The sequence below is a fragment of the Cyanistes caeruleus genome, chromosome 11 (genome assembly GCF_971803275.1).
Source record: "Cyanistes caeruleus chromosome 11, bCyaCae1.hap1.1, whole genome shotgun sequence".
In the NCBI taxonomy this organism is placed as follows: Eukaryota; Metazoa; Chordata; class Aves; order Passeriformes; family Paridae; genus Cyanistes; species Cyanistes caeruleus.
Window position 1 is genome coordinate 19,272,743 of NC_141711.1, and position 19,800 is coordinate 19,292,542.

Genomic DNA, 19,800 nt, shown 5'->3' on the forward strand with positions numbered 1-19,800 from the left:
GGCAGGTGTTCCTGAATATATGAGGGGAGCATTATTAAAACCATGTGCATTACAAAGTTGTAATGCAGCAACCAGGTCAGTTTTAAATTCCCTAAATGCTAACTGGACTATTGAAGAGGCATTAGAAAGGATGTCTAATATACCAGTGGGCTCACAGGCAATATTAGTCCAGGCAATTAAAGAACTAGGGCAAGGGTTAGAAAGCAGGCCGCAGCTACTCAGAGTCAGGTTTTAGCAGCTCTTGCACCCCTACAAGCACCTACAACCAACAATGGCAGGATTCCAGCCTCCCGACTCAAATGTTTTCGCTGTGGCAACCTTGGACATATTTGGAAGGAATGTACTGTGCCATCTGTTTGGGGCAATCACTGTCGGTCTAATACCCACGCTGATAATGTCTGCCGCCGGCGATCGGGAAACGGGAAGGCCAGCGCGAGGAGCCGCCGCGCCAGGACACAAATAGAACATCAGTGCTTCAACTTCAGTCCAGCCTGCCACAGCAGGGAGCCTCGGCCTGGACCTGGCAGCCTCAGTGACTGTGGATTTATTGACATCCCAGCCCTACAAGATTCCCACGGGAATTATTGGACCAGTGATAATAAATGGAAAAGCTGTGGGTGCAGTAGTGTTGGGACATTCATCTGCTAGTCTAATGGGACTGTTTATTTTACCTGGAGTAATTGATGTGGACTATTCTGGTGAAATATATATCATGGCATATACGCTGGCACCACCAGCCAGAATTGATAAGGGACAGGGAATTGCACAATTCGTGCCACTACCGCAATATACCCATCAGTTGACACCATTGAAAAATCAATGACAGGGTACAGGTGGATTTGGTTCTACAGGAGGACTTACATTACTTACTCTGGACTTAAACACTTGACCCAAGCAAACAGTTGTTCTCAATTATAACGGAGAATCCCATCAATTAGAAGGATTATTGGATACTGGAGCAGACTCAAGCATTGTTGCTCCACAGTATTGGCCCCAGGAATGGCCTTTGTTGCCTAGTACGGTTACTGTTAAAGGGGTGGGAGGCTTAACTTTGGCAAAAAAGTCTCCACAAATCCAGATTCAATTAGATGGGAAGGTCATCAGTTCTGTTTTGTCAATTGTCCCATTATCAGACAAGGTTCAATTTCTAATAGGGAGAGATATTTTGTCACAACTTGGTGTTATTTTGACCAGTGAGCACCCTTTAGAATAGAGGCCATTGTTTGGACTTTCCCACTCCCACTTAAATGGATAATTCAGGAACCAGTATGGGTTGAACAGTGGCTTTTAAAAAGGGAAAGTCTGCAGTAAGCTCATCAATTAGTGCTGGAACAATATCAACAAGGACATTTAAAGTTGTCAACAAGTCCTTGGAATACCCCTATTTTTGTTATAAAAAAGAAGTCTGGGAAATATCGATTGCTGCATGACTTACGTGCAGTAAATGAACAATTGGAGCCAACGGGGGCACTACAACCCGGTTTGCCCAAGCCTGCAATGTTGCCAAAAGATTGGCCCTTGTTAATAATTGATTTAAAGGACTGTTTTTTCACTATCCCACTGCATGAACAGGATACTTGCAGATTTGCTTTTACCTTGCCTTCATTAAATCGAGCAGAACCAGACATGAGATTTGAATGGACAGTTTTACCACAAGGTATGTGTAATTCTCCTACCTTGTGCCAGCTTGATGTTGATAATGCTTTGCAGCCACTACGTGTTCAGTGGCCTACAACTATTATTTATCATTATATGGACCATATTCTTTTTGCTCAGTCGCAACCTTTTGCAGATAAACAAGTTAAAGACATTCAAACACAACTACTTCAGAATGGACTGCTTGTTGCACCTGAGAAAATACAGCTGTCATCCCCATGGAAATATCTCGGGTGGACTGTAACTGAGCAGTATGTTGCCCCTCAGAAACTGTCATTAAACCTGTCACTTCTTACTGTTCATGATGCTCAGCGATTGCTAGGAGATTTACAATGGCTTAAACCTGTTGTGGGTATTCCTAATGAGCTTTTACAATCCTTACAACCTTTGTTAAAGGGTACTGATCCTACAGCACCTATACAGGTCACCAGTGAACAACAAGAAGCTCTCAATAAAATAATGGACTGTATCCAGACAGGTGTTGTTCGTAGGTGAGATCCAGACTTGGACATTAACCTTACTGTATGGTTTGGACCTCAACATCTCATTGGCGCCTTAATGCAACAACAGAAGAAAACAGGGGAGATATGGGTATTAGAGTGGTTGATGCCACCACTACAACAGAGACATACTTTAATTCAAAAAATTGAAATTTTAGCAAATTGGATAAAACAAGGGCGGAAGCGATTGTGCCAAATTATGGGTGCAGATCCAGCTGAAATTCAGATAGCAATAAAAAAGGACACTTTAGATTGGTATTTAATTCACAGTTCGACACTGCAAGAAGCATTGCTTGACAACAGCAGTGTGGGCAGTACTGAGGAAGTGCCTCGAATACCAGTACGATGGATAGGCCAGCAGAATTGGATTGAGAAGCCCAAACGATCATTTGTGCCAACAGCAGGGGCATCAAGTGTGTTCACTGATGCTGGAAAGAAATCTCGTACAGCTGCTGCTATATGGCAAGATTCACAAGGACAATGGAACCATCATCCTATTCCAGCTCAAAAGGAGGATACATTACAAATTCTGGAATTAGTCGCTGTTGTTTGGGTTTTGGTGCAGTTTAAGGGTCCTGTTAATGTGGTAACTGATTCTTCATACGTTGCAGGAGTGAGTGACCGTACTGAAAATGCAGACATAAAGGAAGTAAGAAACCTTTGTTTATATGAACTGTTTTTGCAACTTCAAAGAGCAGTAAAATTGAGGATGGCTGCCTTTGCTATTATCCATATTCGTAGCCACAAATGGCATGTGGGTTTAGGAGAAGGAAATGCTAGGGCAGACCGATTGGTTTCACTGTCCCAAAATAGCCCTGTCCCATCACAGATATTAGCTAGAGAAGCTCATGCTAGATTGCTTGATGGCTATTATGCCATCTTTCACCAAAATGCAAAAGGTCTCCATTGGGAGTTTCCGATACCATTAGAGGAGGCTCGGGCTATTGTCAAAGCATGTCCTATTTGTAGTTTTCATACTCAAGGCAGTGGATTGGGTCTTGGGGTAAACCCTAGAGGATTACAGGCTAATGAGTTGTGGCAAATGGATATTACTCATGTTGCAGAGTTTGGGAGAGTTAAATATGTACATGTCACCGTCGATACTTATAGTCATTACATCTGGGCTACAGCTCAATCTGGCGAGAAAGCACGGAATGTTGAGCGACATTTAGTAAATTGTTTTGCAGTCATGGGAGTTCTACGTTCTATTAAAACAGGCAATGGACCTGCTTATTGTAGTAGTAGAATTAAGCAGGTGATGCAATCATGGGGAATCAAACACATAACAGGGATTCCACATTCCCCCACAAGTCAGGCAATAGTAGAACAAGCAAATGGTAGCTTAAAACAATATCCAAATAAATGTAGGGAGATCAAAGATCCACAAGAACAATTATTACGTTGTTTATTTGTTTTAAATTTTCTGTGTATTTTTGGAAACAGTGATTTGCCTGCAGCAGTACATCATAGTGCACCTGAAGCAGAGAAAACTCAAAGTCCAATATGGGTTCGCTATAAAGATCCAAAACCAGGTCTGTGGGGAGGTCCCAGCAAGGTACTGTATTGGGGACTGTCATGGAGTTACTTTACCTTTAAGGGAGTTGGAGCTGCTGGGAAGTGCTTGGAGTCTTTTCTCCTGGCCAATTATCGGTCATTGCTGGGAATTGACAGCAGTTTAGGCCATTGAAAAGTGGGATCAACTTGTGAACCCTACCTTAAAATGTAAAAGCAGAGCTCTCTGGGTTCTCTTTGTTTCCTGGCTGTGGAGGGTGGCGGAGCCCCAGGCCTCCCGTCCCTGCCCAGGCCATGCGGCCGGGCGGGGATGGGGCCGGGCCTGCCCCGTCTCCCGGCCGGGAGATGGGGGGGCCCAGGGAAGGTTTTCCTCGGGCCCGGGCCGGGCCGAGCCGATCTCTGGCTCGGCTGCAGGTTTTGCTGTAACTAATTCACTAGAAACCGCCCAGTGAAGAAAGAGAGAGGCCCTGGACTTGCAGTGGGTTGGAACAGCGACTACACGCTCCAGAGCAGCCATGAAGAACTTTCCATCACAGACGGCTCCAGCTCCTGTTCGGCAGAGATCTCCGAACCATCTACAAAAGCCTGGGCAAGATGTTAACTCTTTCATTACCCAGATGAGACTTGCGGATTAATCTTTTTATCCAGAGAGAGAGAGAGAGAAAGATCAACATGAAAAGAGACTTTATAAACTACCAGTGACAAGAAAGAAAAGAAGCTTCAAGAAAGGTAGAGAATTAAGAAGATGCTTTAATTAAGCTGAAATATCTCCCTGTTAAAACTATGGAGATGGACAATGAAGTCCTGAAAAGAACTCCTTTAATTCATGATATAAGATCTAGAGAGGAATAGTGTTCAAAGTGTAAATTTGAGTAAAGAGTAATTATAGTATAGTGAAGTGCTGGGAGATTAAAAGCCTTGAGAGGCAATGAGAAAACTGTTGAGAGATTTAAAGCCTTGAGAGGCAATGAGAAAACTGTTTTCTGGTGAAGCTCACAGAAACAGATGAAGAAGACTTTTTTTGCCTTTGAATAACATATCCTTAAAAATGCTATCTCTAGACTCATGGCCCATACATACTTCAGAGTGATGTGAAAATGGGAGGAGTGAACTCTAATAATAGCAGCTCTGAGCAGCTAACATTAGGGCAATAGAAAACTATAACAAAAATAGTTTTCTTGTGAGAAACTCCATAAATTAACAGGAAGAAACTTCTGTTTCTCTATACAGACTGGTGAAAAGACTAGCAAGAACTGGGACTGTTTTAACCATCAGAGTTCCAGAGTTTTTGTCTCTGTTGTCATGTGAACAAGGGAATAGTGGGTAGATATAGATGCTAAATCTGAACTACAGTGCCTGTACAAATTGCAGGCCGCATGGCTCCTCAGGCTGCTTGAGAAAGTATCCTGGGAAAAATATGAGAAGGAATTAAAACAATTCTCAGGGACACTAAACAGCCTTGCAGGTGTTGTTTTGCAGCCTCTTGTTTCTCCTTGCAGGAGACAGTCAGGGGGGCAGAGTGCCCCTGACCAATGATGGTAATGTAGCACTTTGTTAGCCAATAAGAGTTTCTTTTCTGTACTTTCCACGTATCTGTCTATAAGAGAGAGCTGAAGCAATAAACTAAGGAATTCTCGTGTTGTGACTCCCTTGAGAGTCCAGTGTCGTTCTTTCTAGCCGTTCCCAATCGGAACGACAGGTAGATAGGGGATGGAAAGGTTGTTCTGGAAGTTTATTCTGGTGTTCTTATTATTGTGGTTTGTCAATAAACTTTCTTTTTTTTCCCTTTTAAGTTGTATGCCTGTTTTGCTCTTGTTCTAATCCATATCTCACAGCAAGAAGTAAGTAATTTTCTTAGTTATTAGTTTAAAACCACGACAGGGACGTGGTTATCTTTGTGTGCCTACCCCCACACGGCCTGTCTGGGTGCCGAGCCGATGGACTAAACCTGCCGATCCCAGTGATTTACCTTCAGCTGATCCAGAAAATTCAGCAGATACTTCCCGCTCTCTACCATCAACATAGAGATGAGACCCTGATGAACTCTCACATGCAAATCTTGTGTACAGTACCAAATTGTGAATGTTATCCTTTTGTATGTTCCATTTGTAAAGTGTGTAAAGAAAAGTGGTAGACACATTCTAAGTGGGGTCGATCGCCAAGAGGGATTTGCACAGAGTGTTACAAGTTTGAAAGAAATTTGACTGAGATTGCATTACAGGAAGGTGTGCAAACAGGACAATTTGAAAAAGGATCTGATCGATGGTGGGAGATTTATGCTTTTGGGATAAATCCGGAAAATTATTGTTATCATCCTAATACCCCTTTACCATATATTATTGAAATAATTGCAATACGTTGTTGCAAAACACTGACAAAAGTCAGGTGTGATATTCCAGGGGTAAAAAATAAAAATTGGGAGCAATTCTTAAAACGGCAGTCTCGAGAAAAAGGGTCTTTCCTTGAAAGTTATCCCTGCTGCCGAGAAGATGGAACACCCCATGGTTCGATGCAACCGAATCGACGGGCGAGACAGAGGGCTAAAAGAAAAGGGAAGCAAGATCTCACATGGGATCCAGCCAAGATGCTGGCCGAACTGCCGCAATCCGTTTAAAGTCCTTAAAAGGCTATCTCTGATCCGGTTATTGCGGTGGTTTACCATAATAAAGGGAAATGAAGGGTGTACAGAGAGGCTGTATGCGGTCCTGAGCAACTTCTTGCCTCAGCTGGCAAAACTGAAGCTAGCTACAAGCAAGAATTTAACTCCCCCTATCTCTGCTGGGAAAGAATCAATGCTGAGAGTGGAGGAGAACCTGTGTTTGAACAGACAGCCAAAAGAACACCCCTGGTTTCCCCCCATCCCCTGGGCCTAGCTTAAAGCTGCAGGACCCATGTCTGGGCATTGAGCAGATGACAGGGGAGACAGTGTCAAGCAGTCAACCCAGACATTGCCCTTGAAAGGTAACCACTCCTTCGTGGGCCTGGATACTTTTAGGGAAACATGAAAAGCAAGGCAGTGCTTAGGGAAGCTGTGTTTTTTCAATATATTTGCTAGAAGGAAAACTTGGACCAAACTAGCAACGTTCCTTTACTGTGGGAAAAACATCCTCCTGGTTTGGACTACCGAGACAAGGACGGTTGAAACCTCTCCAGTCAGACGTACACAGAAAACTCCCAAGGAATTCTGTGGGTTTCCGCTGAGTCAGTGTAAAAGATGATGTTTCTCAGGAGCTTTATACTAATACTTAATACTAAATTTTTAATACAAAATGTCAAAGTTATTAGATTATTAGATGACAGGCGAATTGCGGTTGGGAGGCAGCTGACGTGGTCCCCAGCTTGATAAACACTGTTCCCAACAGTGATCAGCACGGGCATGAAATCAGGTTCATCTCAGTTTATTGCCGAGAGGTCTAGAGGAACATGTCAGTGCACCAAGAGCAGGTTTGGAATTTGTGCAGTGCAAGAGACTCTGCACAAGCTCTCTGGGCAACCGACTGCCAGGGGCAGGAGCCCTGGGGTGGCCGTGCCTGAACAGCACCTTTGTGCCTACAGTGCCACCCTCGATGGCTGCCCTGGAGCCTGGGATTGGACCCTGGACTTGCTGCAGGAGTCTCTGGCCTGGTTCCGTGCTGACCAAAGGCTTGGAACCATGTCAGAACCTCGGTTGCCAAGGGGGTGGCCTCAAGTGGCTGCCGGGCATGTGAGGCCATGGCTGCGTGAATCTTGGGAGCAAGATGCTGATGTCAGAGTGGCCATTGTGACGCGTGCGACCAAAGCCCCAAAAGGGAAGGCTGGGCTCAGGCCGTGTGTCAGTGCGACCTGGCAACGGGAGGAGAAGGTAAGGCAGGGAAGCAGCTGCCCAGGGACCAGAGGGGCCCCACACCTCGGCGCTCTGGGCCTGTGCTGCAGGCTCACCTGCCTCTCCCTTCCCAGAATCAGCGCAGGAATATCCAGAGGAGACGGCGGTGTTCCTCAGCGCGACGACGGGAGCAGAAGGCGGACAGGAGCAGGGCTCACGCAGGGCTGACCAGGGAGTAGCACCCTCATAGCTCTGGGCCTGTTCTCCAAACTCCCATCACTTTTCTTCCTCCCACAGAGAGAGAGGACCAGCACCTGGCGGAGACAGCGGCGTTCCTGGACAGGGACTCAGCGCTGACAGCCGCCATGTGCGACAGGGAGCAGGAGGGCCCTGATGGCAGGGAGCCAGGTGAGGGCAAAGCAGCCCCTCCCACAGCCTGGCCGAGGGGCTGTCGGGGTGGCCAGCGTGGGGCCCAGAGCAGAGGCCAAAGGAGGCAGGAGCTGCTCAGCCAGGCCAGGGCTGGCAGCCTCCTTCCTCCTCAAGTGGGGCCCAGCTGGGCCAGGGGGCAGCTGTTGGGAGCCCCGTGCCCGCAATGGCCGCTGTTCTCCAAGGCCTCCAGCCCTGCCCATCAGCCAGGCACGCAGGCAGGGACAGAGCAGCCCTTGGGGTCGATGCTGCGGGCTGAGAGCCCCACAGAGCTGCTGACGCCCGCTGCCATTGTGTCTGTCCCCTGCAGCATGCCTGCTGTGTCGCCGTGCAGAGGCTGACCCGGACACCTGCGGCGACAAACAGGAGAAATACGGGCTCTATGCCCACATCTTCTGCCTGGTGAGTGGCTCCGGGCACTCCCTCCAGCATTGCAAGGGGCAGTCCCTGCCACCCTGTCCTCATCAGCTCTTCCCATTTTCTGCAGTATTTTGCCACGCTGCTTTTCCGGCAAGCAAAAAAATGTGTTGGACTCCTGGGTTTCCTCCTTCCAGATATCCAGCTTGCAGTCAGGCGGGCGGCATGGAAGGTGAGGGCCTGGCAAAAGAGCAGGGAGATTTGTGCCAGGAGAGGCTGGCCAGAGCTTAGCCCAGAGCCCCAGCAAGGAAGGCTGGCCATGCAGCCGGCTGTGGGACAAAGTCTGGCTCCCAGCAGCTCCGTGGAGCCTCTGGCACAGGAGCTCCCCTCACCAGCTGGCTCTGTGGGCTGAGCGCCAGCAGCGGCCCCATCCTGCTCTCTGCCTGCAGCCCTGGGGCTGCCTGGGGAGGTCCCCAGGCTGCCGCTGATGGGGCTGCCTGGCTCATTCCAGCACTGCTGCGTCTGCGGCCAGAGCGGGGCCACCATCCTGTGCTGCAAGGAAGGCTGCAACAGATGGTTCCACCTGCCCTGTGCCAAGGAGGGCGGCTGTGTCACGCAGTACATTGCCCCATACAGGTAGCTCCTCTCCCCTTCTGGCCACCCTTGGGGAAGGACCAAGACTTTCTCATTAGGCCCATCCCTTTGTCCCCAGGTCCTTCTGCCCTGAACACCGTCCAGTGCAGATGGTGCAGGTGACTCCAGAGCCGGGCACCGAATGCCCCATCTGCATGGAGCCAGTGGAGGACAGAATGACCTTCAAGACCATCGTGTGCCCGACGTGCAAAAGAGCCTGGTTCCACAGGGACTGCCTCCAGGTGGGAGCCATGCCCTCAGGCCTGGGACACAGCAGGTGCTCAGCAGCACCAGGGCCTGGCTCACACTGCTTCTGTTTGCCCTGCAGGGACAGGCCATGCGCGCTGGTCTTTTGTACTTCAGCTGCCCCCTCTGCAGAGATAGTGAGGAATTCCTTGTGGAGATGTTCCGCATGGGGATCCGCACCCCCATCAGGTTGGTGTCCTTCTGCGGGGCTCACAAGGCAGGAGGGTGCAAGTGCCGTGCTGTGCCAGGCCCTGCCCCAGCAGTCCAAGCCCTGCCCCATCCAGGGAGTCTGGACTTGCGCTTCTCAGGGGACTTGGAAAAGCATTGGAGGAAGAGCAGGGTCACCCTGTTACCTCCGTGAGGGCAGGGCAGAAGAAACACATCAGCTTTTCCTTTCTCCATCAGAGGGCCAACATGGGAAGACAACAATGCCTTTGCGGATCTAGGAGAGAGGCACAGCAGGTGCAATGCCAGGGAATGCCTTTACCCAGGAGGCAGGGAGGAGGCAGAGGAAGAGGGGTGAGTTGGGAAGCTGCACCCGGGGCTCTGCAGGGAACCTGTGTCTCAGGAAGGGCTGAAAGCAGAAGGAGCCAGTGGTGCTGGGCTGCACAATCCCATGCTGGGACACTTTGTCTTCAGTGCCATCAACCCGTTTGTTTTCCCAGGCCCTGGGAGCTGCTCTTGTGCTCCTCCTGTGCTGCTGAGGGCACCCACAGGCGCTGCTCTGGCCTGACAGTGAGGACAACCCACTGGGAGTGTGAGAGCTGTGCTGGTCTCGGCACGGGTATGAGGCAAAGCAGGCGGGTGTCCCTGGGCTGGGGCCAGTGCCCAGGCTGGGCACGGCAAAGCCCATGGGCTCCTGGAGGGCTGGGGGCAGTGCTCTGGTCGGGCATGGCCTGCTCCAGGCCTGGCAGGCCTCGGACATTCCTGTTTGCTCTTACAGCTGCCACGGAGGAGCCAGAGCTCAATGGCCCCAGCCTGACCGGACAGTCAGGACTGGAATCTTCTCAGGGCCTCTCAGAATCTGAGGCCATCAGCCCCACCAGCAGCCCGGTGTCATCGGCTCTGGCTCCCCGTTCTCCATCTCCAGAGGCCAGCAGCCACAGCAGCCCCCAGCGTGCAGCCTCATCCTTGGCAGACAGCAGCAGCCCAAGCACATCAAGGCCAAGACACAGCAGCTCCATGGGCCCTGAGGACAGGGTCCATTCCAGGCGTGCTGGGCCTGACCGCAGGCGAAGCCGCTCTCGCCAGCAGAGTCGGGCCACAGATAGACCCGTCCGGTCACGGAGTCGCCGTGACAGGAGCAGCGAGACAAGACCAAGGGCTGAGAGGCCCAGGCCCAGGGACACACCATCGCAGGCTTCCCCCAGATGCAGCTGCCCCTGCTGTCAAGCTCGGGCCTTAAGTCCACCTGTCTGGTCAAGGAGTCACTGTGACCAGAGCAGCAGGACAACATCAAGGACAGAGAGGCCCAGGCAAAGGCAGACACCATCGCGGGCAGCCCCCAGACTCAGCCGATCCCGCCAGGAAGCTCAGGCCCAGAGTCCACCTGCCCGGTCGAGGAGTCGCCGAGACAGGAGCAGCAGCACAACATCGAGGGCAGAGAGGCCCAGGCAAAGGGAGGCACCATCGCAGGCAGCCCCCAGACGCAGCCGCTCCCGCCTGCCACGTCAAGTCTCGAATCGACCTGTCCAGTCCAGCGGTCTCCAGGACAGGAACAGGAGGACAGCAGCAAATGCTGAGAGGCGCAGGCAAAGGGAGACATCCTCGGGGACGTCCCCCAGACGCAGCCGCTCCCGCCTGCAACGTCGGGCCTCAAACCGACCTGTCCGGTCCAGGAGTCGGCAGGACGGGAGCAGGAGGACAGCAGCCAGTGCTGAGAGGCCCAGGCGCAGGGGGACACCGTCGGGGACGTCGCGCTGGAGCAACCGCTCCCGCCAGCCACGTCGGGCCTCAACTCGGACCTCTAACAGCAGCACGTAGTGTCATCTTCTCTTTCTAGTCCCTCTGTTGGTGGCTGTAAGTGAAGGTGAGAAGGGTCAGTACAGGGACCTTGAGATTTGCAGGTCTGTGGAAAACCCAGACTAGCTCTTGGCATTTCTATGATCCTTGATTTCTATGTTACCATGTATTGTGAAGGGAAAAGCCACCTGAGGACATAGCTAATTAAAAAGGACACTCATTGCTGCCTTTAGACAGATATTTCCCCACTGCTTCCCCTTGAAAGTGAACCAGTCCTTAATGGCTTGGATACGTTTAGGGAGACATGACGAGCAAGGTGGCTCTTAGGGAAGCTGTCTTTGAAAAGGCCGTGGGCTGTGTTGCTATCCTTGATCAATCTCATTTCAGTATAGCCTTTCTTCAGTAAAGCAGAGGGAGAAGGAAGAGAGTGAGACACTGCCTCAAGTGTCTGGAGAAATCGACTGCGACACTGCTGCTGATTTAAAAGACTTGCTTGGACCTTCAAAGGTCAAACCGGAAAAGACAGTGGAAATAGCCTGGGACCAAGAGGATGCGCAGGACTCTGCCCCAGACGAAGGTCTGGGACCTTTGCCTGAAAACGACGGAACTCAGGAGTCGAGTGCTTTCAAGTTTTCCTTCTTTGAAGACACAGAGGAGTTGGGCATCAAAGAAGGTAACAGCAGAACCCTCCTAACGGAGCCATTTCTAAGGAACAGCTTCTGGCAGGCACTGTAGAGCAATATGGTGTGAAGAAGGTCAGAGGATTTTAATCCAGAGGATTAAATCCAGAGGATTTTCAGCAGCAGAAGTTAGTAATTATGCTGAAGTATTTTGATCTTCATTTCTACTTGCCAAGGTTGTGGGAGATTAATGAGAGTTAACTCCTGCTTGCATCTCAGGAATTTCGAGGTGCACGCCTTGAGAAGGCATTGGGATTTTTGCAGAGTGGTGAAAGAGCTTCTTGTTGTCATCCCCTAAACTTCTCAAAGAGGGAAAAAGGTGACACAGCAGTCATACCAAGTTACCTAGGGCCCAAGAGGATTTTAAGGAAAATGGGTGTTAAGGTAGAGGGAGGAGCAAAATCCTGGAGTTGACCCCAAGCTCCATGAACATTCTGTTAGTTACCAAATTCTATTCCTGGACCTTCAGAAAAAGGAAACTGAATGACACTGAAGGATCATTGGGGTGTCCTAACCTCAGATAAAATGAGGCCTTATGAAATGATGATGAAGGAATATTTAATCAAGTCACAGTCAGGTAGGAATGAAAGGAAGCCGTGCCGAGTTATCCAAAATACTAAAATGCAAGAACACAAAGCAACAAGCCCACCACACTTGTGCTGTATTCAGGAGCTATTCACTGTCTTCTGGATGCAATGATAAATATTTAAGAATACATAGGAGATGCCTAGAAGAAAGTGGAAGATCCTGGAGCAGAGCTACAGCTCAGGAAATCAGGGAGGAGAAGATTCTGTCCTTCCTAAATCTGTCTTTCCCGGTATAAATATTTCACTTGAAAGAAGGAATTTTTCCTGGCAAGCAGAGAAATAATCTGGTTTTGGCTTTCTTTCTCTTTTGCTGCTGGTTTTGCAGGGCCTCACATACTTGGAACGATAAAACCGGAAAAAGTCACGTGGCAAGAGGATTCACATTTCCAAGACATCACTTCTGAGGGTGCTGATGAGCCGGAGATGTCAGAAATTGCAAAGCACCAAGAAAGGCAAGTTCCATTTGTATTTGTTGTCTACTTGGCTGTAGTAGTTGGATGCTGTGGGAATATTAGTGGCAGCACTGAGGAAATGGGAAACTGACACTGCACACCTCTGAGCAAGGAAAGTCATCTTGGAAAACCACTGGTGCTGTGTGGAGTCCAGAGTCCCAGCAGCCCATTGGATGTGAAGTTGAATGTGAAGAGAGAGAAGCTGAGCAGAAGAAATGGACTGGGTTGTTTTGGTTTGGCCAACCCCAAACTGAGTTTGGCCACAAGGCAAAGACACAGTCAGTTTTTGTGTCAAACGTGGGGTCTTTTTATAGAAGGCTTTATTTGCATACTATGCAGGAAAGCTCTTCCGTGTATCCCATTTCTCTGAGGCACTACAGCTCTAACTCGTGCCCATGGGATTTGATAGGACCTTTTAGGATGCTAAAACCCCTTTGTACTTGTCTAGGGTTCTTTCTCTACCACGCACAGAAAGTGCTAGAGTTTTCTTCTTCTCCATAGATGACGCACGCCTAAGAGGTATGACACAACTTCTTCAGTCCCCTTTTGTATATTTTTCCCTTTTAAACCCTTACTGGACTTGAGTAAGGAAGAAAAAATGCTGCCTGGTTATGAATGCTCTGTAGTCAAAATTTGCCATCCTTTCTTGTGGTCAAAGTTGTGGTAGAATCCCATGAGACAGTCCTGGTAAAAAATAAAGGCTGAGCAGCTTTCTGCCTTTCCTTTCTTTCAGATAATTACCTCATAGCTATAGGAACGTTTAGAGCTTAGCAGAAAAATAGTCACTAGACAGGTTAGCGAGACATTTGGGATCCTTTCAGGTAGGTCTATCTCCTTTAACTTTTTCCTGTCTTTCTGGTGTTACTGTTAGACATGCCGAGTGTTCTTGTCAGCCACATACGTCCGTGCGGTTCTTCATCCTAATGAATCTGGGGCTTGCTCTTCTGAAGCCAGTGAATTTTCGATTTAAAAACAAAGACAACAACAACAAAAAAAACCATACACAGCCCCCAAAAATTACACAGGCCACCAAAACAATTGCTTGTTCTATTTTGTAGAATATAGTCTCAAGACAGGCTTAAATGACGTTTGTTTCTTGAGACTTGCTAGATAACGCGGATGAAATGTATGGCTGTGTTCATACAGTTACTGCCCTGCAATCTTCCAGCCCGTCTGATTTGCAGGGTGTGTCAGAATGGAGATCTCAGCCCCTGGCAGGCAGCGCTTCTGGGGCCAGCTGTGGGATCCTGCTGCTGAGCAGTTAATGCAAGAGCTGCTGTTTCACTGCAATTTAGATTGCAGCATGTTCAGGGAGACAGCTGCTGCCTTTCATTTTTCTTAGTACACCAGGCTGCAGTAGGGAACATTTCTGCTGGAGCCAACATGTGGTGGGGGGCAAGAGAATAGGAGGGACGTGGAGGATAGAGCTTCTGACTTTATTGTGTTGTTCATTCATGATTGTTGGGAGCAGCAGCCGAATCAGAAGAGTTGAACCCTATTGATTGGTGTTGTGTTTTCTTTTGTGCACAGGGCCTAAAGTTATTTTTTGTAGATCTGTAGAGCTCAGTGAAGAGAAAGTGGGTTGGGAAGACATATGTAGATTTATTGCTTGAGGTGAGTATGGAACATCTGTTCCCTGGTAGCTGTGGCTGAATGCTGAGCATGGGGAGGGAACACGGCTATGGATGTGCATGCAAAATTAATTCAGGACCTCCAGAAGAGCCTGAAGCTTTGGAACTGTCAGGGAACAAATGGGTGTTGGTATACTGGTGTGTGTAACATGATGTTGTGATGTCCAGCCAAGTAAACCACTGCATCTCTCTCTGTTACAGGAGCAGCTAGCTAACTAGATGTAAGGGAAGTGTTTAAGAGAAACAGTGACTCTAGAGACTTCTGCAAGTAGTGGATTCAAAAACTTCTCCTAGGAATATGTTAGATTTTCATTAATTTCTGGATCGTCTAAGGAAGCATAAGAATTCCATAGGGAAACTGAACCCAAACTAATAAACCCTTTCTTGAAAAGAATCGTGTCATATTTGTTCCTTGAAGAAGCTGCCAAACAACCTTACCTTTTAAATCCTTTAAGGGATCTAACAGGAAAACATATTGACAAACCCGGTCAGGCAGTGTTTCTGAGCTGGCGCTGATGCTCTCGGGTTCCGGGGAGCCACGGGAAGGCTCCAGTCCGGACTGTCCGGTCAGGCTGGGGCCACTGAGCTCTGGCTCAGCTTTGGTGGCTGTGAGGGCAATCAGCAATGTCAAAGGCCTCCCAGGCCTGGGCCAGGCTGGGCCGCAGCAGTGCCCCCAGCCCTCCAGAAGCCTACAGGCTCTGCCAAGCCCAAAAGGACACTGCCCCCAGCCCCAGGGGCTTGGCCTGACAGCCGAGCCCAGAGCAGCAGAGCTGTCACACTCCCCGCTGGTTCTGGTCGCTCTCAGGCGCGAGCAACGCCCGTGGGTGCCCTGGACAGCACAGGAGCAGCACAGGGGCACTTGCCAGGGCCTGGAGAAGCACAGGGGTCAGCTTCTGCACGGCGACACAGCAGGCATGCTGCAGGGGACAGAGCCAATGGCAGCGGGCATGAGCAGCTCTGTGGGGCTCTCAGCCCGCAGCATCGGCCCCAAGAGCTGCTCTGTCCCTGCCTGCGTGCCTGCCTGATGGGCAGGGCTGGAGGCCTTGGAGAACAGCGGCCATTGCGGGCACAGGGCTCCCAACAGCTGCCCCCTGGCCCAGCTGGGCCCCACTTGAGGAGGAAGGAGGCTGCCAGCCCTGGCCTGGCTGAGCAGCTCCTGCCTCCTTTGGCCTCTGCTCTGGGCCCCACGCTGGCCACCCCGACAGCCCCTGGGCCAGGCTGTGAGAGGGGCTGCTTTGCCCTCACCTTGCTCACTAACATCAGGGCCCTCCTGCTCCCTGTCACACATGATTCTGGTCAGTGGTGAGTCCCTGTGCAGGAACACCACGGTCTCCTCCACGTGCAAGTCCTCTCTCTCCATGGCAGAAAAAAAAGAGTGCTCCTTCATAGCAGCATACTTGTCTTGATACTGTCTCATGGTTTCAGTGGAATCGAAGCACTCAGCTCCCTTTACCTGGGGTATTTGAGGGGCAACTGTATCAAATCCCAGCATTACATTGTTAGAACTGTAGAGAGCAATGGCTAGCTAGCAAAGGTCATGTTCCCATGCAGCTGTTAGCTGGGAAAGAATTAGACAGTAGAGTTCGGTTAGTGTGAGATGTTGCAAAGTCAGGAAGACCTTAGTGATAACTGCTAACTGAGAACAGGACGCTGTGATCAGAAGAATGTGAATTCAGCATAGGTGAGCGATCACAGGAATGTGGAATTAGGTGGAGTTGACCTTAAATGAAAATATCCAATAACGAGCTTGCTTTTGCACTAGGTATGAGCCTAATTATTGAAGCTATATAAGTGGTTTTAGAGTTACCAATAAATGAGACTTGCTGATCATTCATATTGAGTGCTGCATTTCTTCCGCCGAACTCATCAAGGTGCCCAAACAGCAGGGACCTTTGGGACCTTTGGGATCTTTGGGACCTTAAAAAGGAGTTGGATTCGGCCAAGGGAGTTGGTGTCAGGGGACAGGTCCTCCGCAGCAAGGACGGCCAAACGCAACAGCTGTGCCGTGTTCCAGGCAACCTCACAGGAGAGTCCTGGTCAAAAAGCAACGTTGCCACGCCCCAGGCGTCCTTATAGAAGAGTCCTGCTGTAAGGTGCTGCTGAAACTTTGTAGGGGCTGCAACAGCGCGCGCTGACGGTAAGATGGAAAGGCAAGCAGCGTATGATTTATTTACCTGCTTTTTAGAAAAGCGACAGGTTAAAGATTTTGATTTGTGCAAGGAGCTTCCTGGACTTCTTGCTTATGGGTATGCCCGGGGTTGTTTTCAGAATCCCCATACAGTCCATGAATTAAGTGAGTGGCAAAAATTTGGAGATAAATTGTGGGAAGCTCTTTTAAATGATGATAGAACTGCTAAAAAAATGGGAAAACTGTGGCAGACAGTTCATAATGTTCTTTTGCAGTATCAGGCTGAAGAGGCAGCTGCCACAAAGGCATCTGCAGCTATGTCAAAAAATAGATTATTAGAGGGAATGAATGAGTGTCCATTGCCACCCTCCACGAATACAGTAATTTTGACTCGCCCCGTGCCGTCACTGACCCCTGCCGCAGCTACTAATCCTTTTGTGCCATCTTCAATTCCTTCACCTACTAACCTTGCTTCTGGAACGGAGCCTTCGGCACCATTACCACCCTCCCCTATGAGAAATCCTGAGGTAGGGCATGAGTTAGGTGAGGCTATTGCACGGGAAAGAAGGGAGACATGGGCTGCATTGGCACGGAATATTTTGCAAGAGGGTGATCAGGAAATAGCAGACGGTGTATTGGAAGTAGCATGTCCCGTAACCTTTGCATCGATTCAACGGGGAGGAATACAAGCTCAAATGACAGCTTTAGATTGGAAGTGGTTAGCACAGTTGTGATCTACAGTCAGTCAGTTTGGAGTGACCAGTGAACCGGTTAGACAAAGGATTGATTATTTGTGGGCTACACAGATTTTGTTGCCTGCAGATTGTAGTATTATGAAATTGATTCTTAGTCAGCATCAGTGTGATAAGCAAGAGACCCTTTTGTTCGCCTAAACATGTAGCTACGATGCTTTGCAAAACTATGCTTTGTGGAATCAGGATGAGGTTGAAGGTTGCTGCTGACACTTGCATAAATCTCTAACGGCCTTGCGAGCTTTCTTGAATTCCAGAAAGTCACCAAAGATAAGCCTTAACAGAAAACAGTGAAGAAAGGTCAAAAGGATAAGACTGAGGAAGACCTATGATCTTCATCCCGCGACCACCAGAAGGCAGAAAAAAGACCCCCTAGCAACCGGAGACACATGCGCAGAGACACCAGAGAAAGGACACGTAACCCGGAAGCCGGGTTAAAAGGGGGAGTACGGAAACCAGCGGTGCGGCAGTTCCGTGGAGCGGGAATTCTCCTGCTCCCCTGTCACCCAGCACTGATCTATTGCTTATTGCTTGCTTGCTGTGATTAATAAAACTTTTCTCTGATTGAACCAGATCACTCTCTTGAGGGAATTCATAACAATCAGCAGTTGTTGTTTAATGCACAGTGGCAAGCTTATTGTCAAGAAAGTGTAAATGTGCAAAGACAGGCAGGTGATTCACTGCATGGGCTAACTTTGGAAGAACTTACAGGATTAGGAGCATATAGTCAAGTGGAAGCACAAGCTATTCTGGGGCTAGACAAGTTGAGAGAAGGGATGCGGTTAGTGCAAGCTGCATGTGATCGGATTAAGGAGCCAGGAGGTATTCCATCTTATATGGGTATTAAACAAGGGCCAGATGAGCCATTTGGAGCATTTATTGATAAAGCGGCTGCAGCTATAGAGCGGGCAGGTGTTCCTGAATATATGAGTGGAGCATTATTAAAACCATGTGCCTTACAAAGTTGTAATGCAGCAACCAGGTCAGTTTTAAATTCCCTAAATGCTAACTGGACTATTGAAGAGGCATTAGAAAGGATGTCTAATATACCGGTGGGCTCACAGGCAATGTTAGTCCAGGCAATTAAAGAACTAGGGCAAGGGTTAGAAAGCAGGCTGCAGCTACTCAGAGTCAGGTTTTAGCAGATCTTGCACCCCTACAAGCAGCTACAACCAACAATGGCAGGATTCCAGCCTCCCGACTCAAATGTTTTTGCTGTGGCAACCTTGGACATATTTGGAAGGAATGTACTGTACCCTCTGTTTGGGGCAATCAGTGTCGGTCCAATACCCACGCTGATAATGTCTGCCGCCGGCGATCGGGAAGTGGGAAGGCCAGCGCGAGGAGCCGCCGCGCCAGGACACAAATAGCAGCTGCCGGAACATCAGTGCTTCAACTTCCCTCCAGCCTGCCACAGCAGGGAGCCTCGGCCTGGACCTGGCAGCCTCAGTGACTGTGGATTTATTGACATCCCAGCCCTACAAGATTCCCACGGGAATTATTGGACCAGTGATAATAAATGGAAAAGCTGTGGGTGCAGTAGTGTTGGGACATTCATCTGCTAGTCTAATGGGACTGTTTATTTTACCTGGAGTAATTGATGTGGACTATTCTGGTGAAATATATATCATGGCATATACGCTGGCACCACCAGCCAGAATTGATAAAGGACAGCGAATTGCACAATTGGTGCCACTACCGCAATATACCCATCAGTTGACACCATTGAAAAATCAATGACAGGGTACAGGTGGATTTGGTTCTACAGGAGGACTTACATTACTTACTCTGGACTTAAACACTTGACCCAAGCAAACAGTTGTTCTCAATTATAACGGAGAATCCCATCAATTAGAAGGATTATTGGATACTGGAGCAGACTCAAGCATTGTTGCTCCACAGTATTGGCCCCAGGAATGGCCTTTGTTGCCTAGTACGGTTACTGTTAAAGGGGTGGGAGGCTTAACTTTGGCAAAAAAGTCTCCACAAATCCAGATTCAATTAGATGGGAAGGTCATCAGTTCTGTTTTGTCAATTGTCCCATTATCAGACAAGGTTCAATTTCTAATAGGGAGAGATATTTTGTCACAACTTGGTGTTATTTTGACCAGTGAGCACCCTTTAGAATAGAGGCCATTGTTTGGACTTTCCCACTCCCACTTAAATGGATAATTCAGGAACCAGTATGGGTTGAACAGTGGCTTTTAAAAAGGGAAAGTCTGCAGTAAGCTCATCAATTAGTGCTGGAACAATATCAACAAGGACATTTAAAGTTGTCAACAAGTCCTTGGAATACCCCTATTTTTGTTATAAAAAAGAAGTCTGGGAAATATCGATTGCTGCATGACTTACGTGCAGTAAATGAACAATTGGAGCCAACGGGGGCACTACAACCCGGTTTGCCCAAGCCTGCAATGTTGCCAAAAGATTGGCCCTTGTTAATAATTGATTTAAAGGACTGTTTTTTCACTATCCC

At 48.9% G+C, this 19,800-nt stretch overlaps 1 protein-coding gene across 1 annotated transcript; it reads left to right on the top strand.

Annotated features, from left to right (window-relative positions):
• The first annotated feature begins 7,027 nt into the window (after positions 1-7,027).
• LOC147651066 (uncharacterized) lies at positions 7,028-14,835 on the top strand. The gene is made up of 17 exons (XM_086845635.1): positions 7,028-7,112; positions 7,224-7,509; positions 7,605-7,878; positions 8,207-8,298; positions 8,384-8,485; positions 8,765-8,889; positions 8,966-9,128; positions 9,215-9,321; positions 9,538-9,651; positions 9,798-9,916; positions 10,076-11,161; positions 11,482-11,767; positions 12,687-12,813; positions 13,262-13,332; positions 13,547-13,634; positions 14,344-14,427; positions 14,646-14,835. Exons 3-11 carry the CDS (start codon positions 7,836-7,838, stop codon positions 11,113-11,115), a joined length of 1,905 nt encoding a protein of 634 aa, XP_086701761.1. The 5' UTR covers positions 7,028-7,112; positions 7,224-7,509; positions 7,605-7,835; the 3' UTR covers positions 11,116-11,161; positions 11,482-11,767; positions 12,687-12,813; positions 13,262-13,332; positions 13,547-13,634; positions 14,344-14,427; positions 14,646-14,835.
• The last annotated feature ends 4,965 nt before the right edge of the window (positions 14,836-19,800 follow it).